Source organism: Haliaeetus leucocephalus, unplaced genomic scaffold, assembly GCF_000737465.1.
Source record: "Haliaeetus leucocephalus isolate CR32 unplaced genomic scaffold, Haliaeetus_leucocephalus-4.0 Scaffold13, whole genome shotgun sequence".
Classification (NCBI taxonomy): Eukaryota; Metazoa; Chordata; class Aves; order Accipitriformes; family Accipitridae; genus Haliaeetus; species Haliaeetus leucocephalus.
In genome coordinates this window covers 968,319-971,641 of record NW_010972449.1, presented here as the reverse complement: position 1 = coordinate 971,641, position 3,323 = coordinate 968,319, and the positions used below count along the sequence as shown (strand labels likewise).

General features: G+C 51.9%; 1 protein-coding gene across 2 annotated transcripts in view; it reads right to left on the bottom strand.

Moving 5' to 3' along the window:
• The window catches only part of TBX3 (T-box 3), a 10,520-nt gene extending 8,283 nt beyond the window's left edge, over positions 1 to 2,237 (bottom strand). The window contains exon 1 of one of the 2 annotated variants that reach the window (XM_010574232.1): positions 1,673 to 2,237. In XM_010574232.1, the coding sequence (XP_010572534.1) occupies positions 1,673 to 2,067 (395 nt within the window). In that variant the 5' untranslated portion in view covers positions 2,068 to 2,237. The remainder of the gene's footprint in view (positions 1 to 1,672) is intronic. The other variant, XM_010574223.1, reaches the window with a different exon arrangement.
• Between the last annotated feature and the right edge of the window lie 1,086 nt (positions 2,238 to 3,323).

Genomic DNA, 3,323 nt, shown 5'->3' with positions numbered 1-3,323 from the left:
GTAAACCCCCCCCCCCCCCCAGCAAAAAGGTTTCTCAAACGCTTAAAAGTTTCAGGAGAAAAAATGGTCCCTGGGATGGGAGGCAGAGGGGAGAGGTACGTGTTGCCTAGAAATCAGCAGGCGCCTACCCTCTGCCATTCCTAAACAGCAAAGCCTCGTTTAAGGGCTCTCGATCTCTCGTTAGTTCCCTTTTCGCCTGCTAAACAAAGAAATGGGACCAGATCACACCCCGATAAAATAAATATTCCGCATTAGTATAACCCTAGTCCACCGACGAAGAGCGGAGAGGGGAGTTTTTCCACTTTACAGAGGAGGAGGAGGGAAAAAAACAACCCTCCAGTGAGGACAGGGTGGCTGCCGTGGCTTTCCCAAGGCTCCAGCCTCCCGGTGATCCCCCTCGGTGCTGAGGGTTCCCTGCAAACTCCGCTCCTAAGTCCAGCTCGAAACTGCAACAGGATACCACAAATTTGCTGTTTATTATATCGAGCGGTTGGCATTCAGCAATCTCAACTTAAAAGGAAACACATGACTTTGCAACACGTTAAGAGCGCTTAATGCTCGCCGAGGCTTTCACGCAAAAAAAACTTTTGACCACAATTAACAGAGAAAACTTCGGGAAAGCAGTAAAACGGGCGAGGGGATTTTTTTTTTTTCCCTCCTTGCTGCTCTTAGTTTTTTGGGTTTTTTCTCCTGAGCCTGTAGCCTGCAACTGGTGCTCTGCGAGTAGGTGAAGCTCCAGCAAGGCAGCTGAAGGCCATCTAAGAAGGCTTTTCAGGAGTGGCTTCCTCGAGTAATTCTCCTGGCAAATTACACACAAATTGCTGGGGAGGTTTCTAAGAGAGTCCCTTAGAAAAACGCCCAGGTGCGAAGGGGGTTTTCTCCCTACGTGTCAGCGCAGCAATAGGCAGAGTTGTAAAAAGAGCAGGGATGTCAGGGAGTAGCGAATACAGAGAGGGATTTCGGATGGGTAGACCTATAAAAAGCAGAAATGCCGAGGGTGGACGCGCCGTGCGTGTTCATTCATTCCCACGCGAAGGTTACAGAAACGCAGGGACAGGCAGCAAAACCCTCCCTGCCACTACGGCAGCGGCTGCGGAACCGCTGGGGACTTTTGTCAAGCTTTTTGTGCCTTTCCAGATAGAATTAGCCGGCGCAAATGCACGCCTAGATCCCAGCAAAGGGAGAGGCACAAGCGAAGCGACTGATAAGCCGAGCCTATCTGCCCTCCCGCAGCTCCTGCCTCGCCAGCAGCGAGACGCCGCTCCAAATAATTTTTTGCCTTTCTGCCCCCTTCTCTTTCCCAAGGAAGCAAAACTACGGGTAGCCAGGCTGAAATCAGGCCAGCTGCTTTTCCAACCCCAAATTATTTTCTTTCTGCTGCAAGGCTTATCCAGCAAGTATTAAGCTACTGAACCATGAAGGGACCCCCTCGCCCCCTGCACACGCTGAGCAGGGCCGGTTCGTGGTTGAGCTTTTCCCTGCAGCGTGGTGCCCGAGAGGGGCTCGCCTCTTCAGCTGCCTAAAACTGTCCATAATTCCAGGTGAAAAGAGCTTTATGGAGAAAGCTGCCGGTGAAAGAGCCTTGCTCTGGAGCAGCCAGGTGGGGTGCAGAGACTGAAGGGTGGGGGGGGAGAGGGGGGGGGGAAGGCAGGAACCCCCGACCCAAACCTACCTTCCCGATTTGGTAATCACCATCTCCGTGCCTCTTTTATGGAATTGCTCCCAAAGCTCTTTGGCTTCCAGATGCACTTTCGGGTCATCTTCCACCTCCTCTTCTGGTTCCAGAGTTTTTAAAGGCCTCAGATGGGCTGCTGCCTGGTGACCCAGAGAAGAAAAGGGGATACCAGTCTCTGCAGCCCCCACTAACTGATCCATGATGGGTTTAGCCAGAGCCCCGGGAAGGGAGAGGGCGGCCGCCCCGTTGGGAGGCAAAGCCAGAGCCGGGAAGAAGGGAGGCTGATGTCCCAACACTGCGCTCATGGCAAAGTCCGGTGCCCGGTGAGGTAAAAAAGGATGATAAGCCATGCTTGTCCCAGGGATTACTGGATCTCTCATCGGTATATTCATCCACTCCACTCCTCGGTCTTCCTACTGCTGGAGTAGTCCCGGAGTGGTTTCTAACAGCACATCATGAAGAAGAAAAATTAAGATAATAACAGTAACAGCAATAAAGCACCAAAAAATAGGGTGAGGGGAAACAAGCTCTAGACAGCACAGTACATGGGGGAGAGGCAGAACTTCTACAGCCTACAACTTCCCGAGCCGGGGCACATCCCCAGCCCTCGGGACAGTGGATTAACAGGATTGTTCATTATTAGTCTTGCTTTTTTTGTGTTCGGTCTCTGCGGTTTGGGTTGGTTTGGTTTTTTTTTTCCTGAATGGAAGTCCTTGCGCTGGAAAAGAAACGCCGAAGAAGGGGAAAAAAAAAAAAAAAAATCCACCGGGTTCGCTGTCTGCTCCTGTTGCCGCAGAAGGGTTGGACAAGCCGAGATCCTTTTTTTTCTTCTTCTTCTTCTTTCTCTTAGTCTCAGTCCCCCTTCTCTTCTTTCGTGGCGGAGGGTGACGGCTCGAAGCTGGGTTTTCTTTTTGGGGGGCTGGCCCCCCCCCCCCCCTCCCCCCCACCCCTCCACCTTTCCTCCGTACGGTCAGGCTGCGGAGCAGAGGCTGGGAAGGGAGGGAAAGCAGAAAGAAGCAAACAAACCCACCCCCCCTCGCCGACCGAGGAAGGCTCCTGAGCAACCTTCAGCAGCAAAAACTTGTAGGGAAATCTCGTTTCCGCCTCGCCTTTCCCCCTCTCCAAGCAGGAGCTGGTCAGGGTGCCCTGATTTCCATCAGGATCTCTTCTTTCTTTCACCCTCCTCCTTTTTTTTTTTTTTTTTTTCCCCCCCTCTCTTTCTCTTTCCCTCTGCCTTAAAAAAAAAAAAAAAAATCTGGAAGAATTACCCTCTTGTCTCCTCTCCAGCAGCGCTCCAGCAAAGGAGAGAGGGAGAAAGAGAGAGGGAAAGAGAAAGGAAGAGAAAAAGGGGAGGGGAGAAAGAGAGGAAAAGAGAAAGAGAGAGAGAGGGAGAAGGAGCCTCTCAGCTCTGAGAATTCCCTGTGAGTCTGGGCTCTGCGTGCACCAGATTGTATGGATGTGTTGTGGGTTACAAGGGAGCTGGAGCCTCCTTGATTGGCTCTTTGACGCTTTCGGACCAATTGTGTGGCTCCATAGGCGTGGTTTTGACAGGTCGAGTGGAAGGGGGACAGAGCCGAGTTATAAAAAGAAGGTGTCGGAAACTGTAACGCTGCAGCAAAGCATCACTAGTACTCCGGGCCGTGTGAAT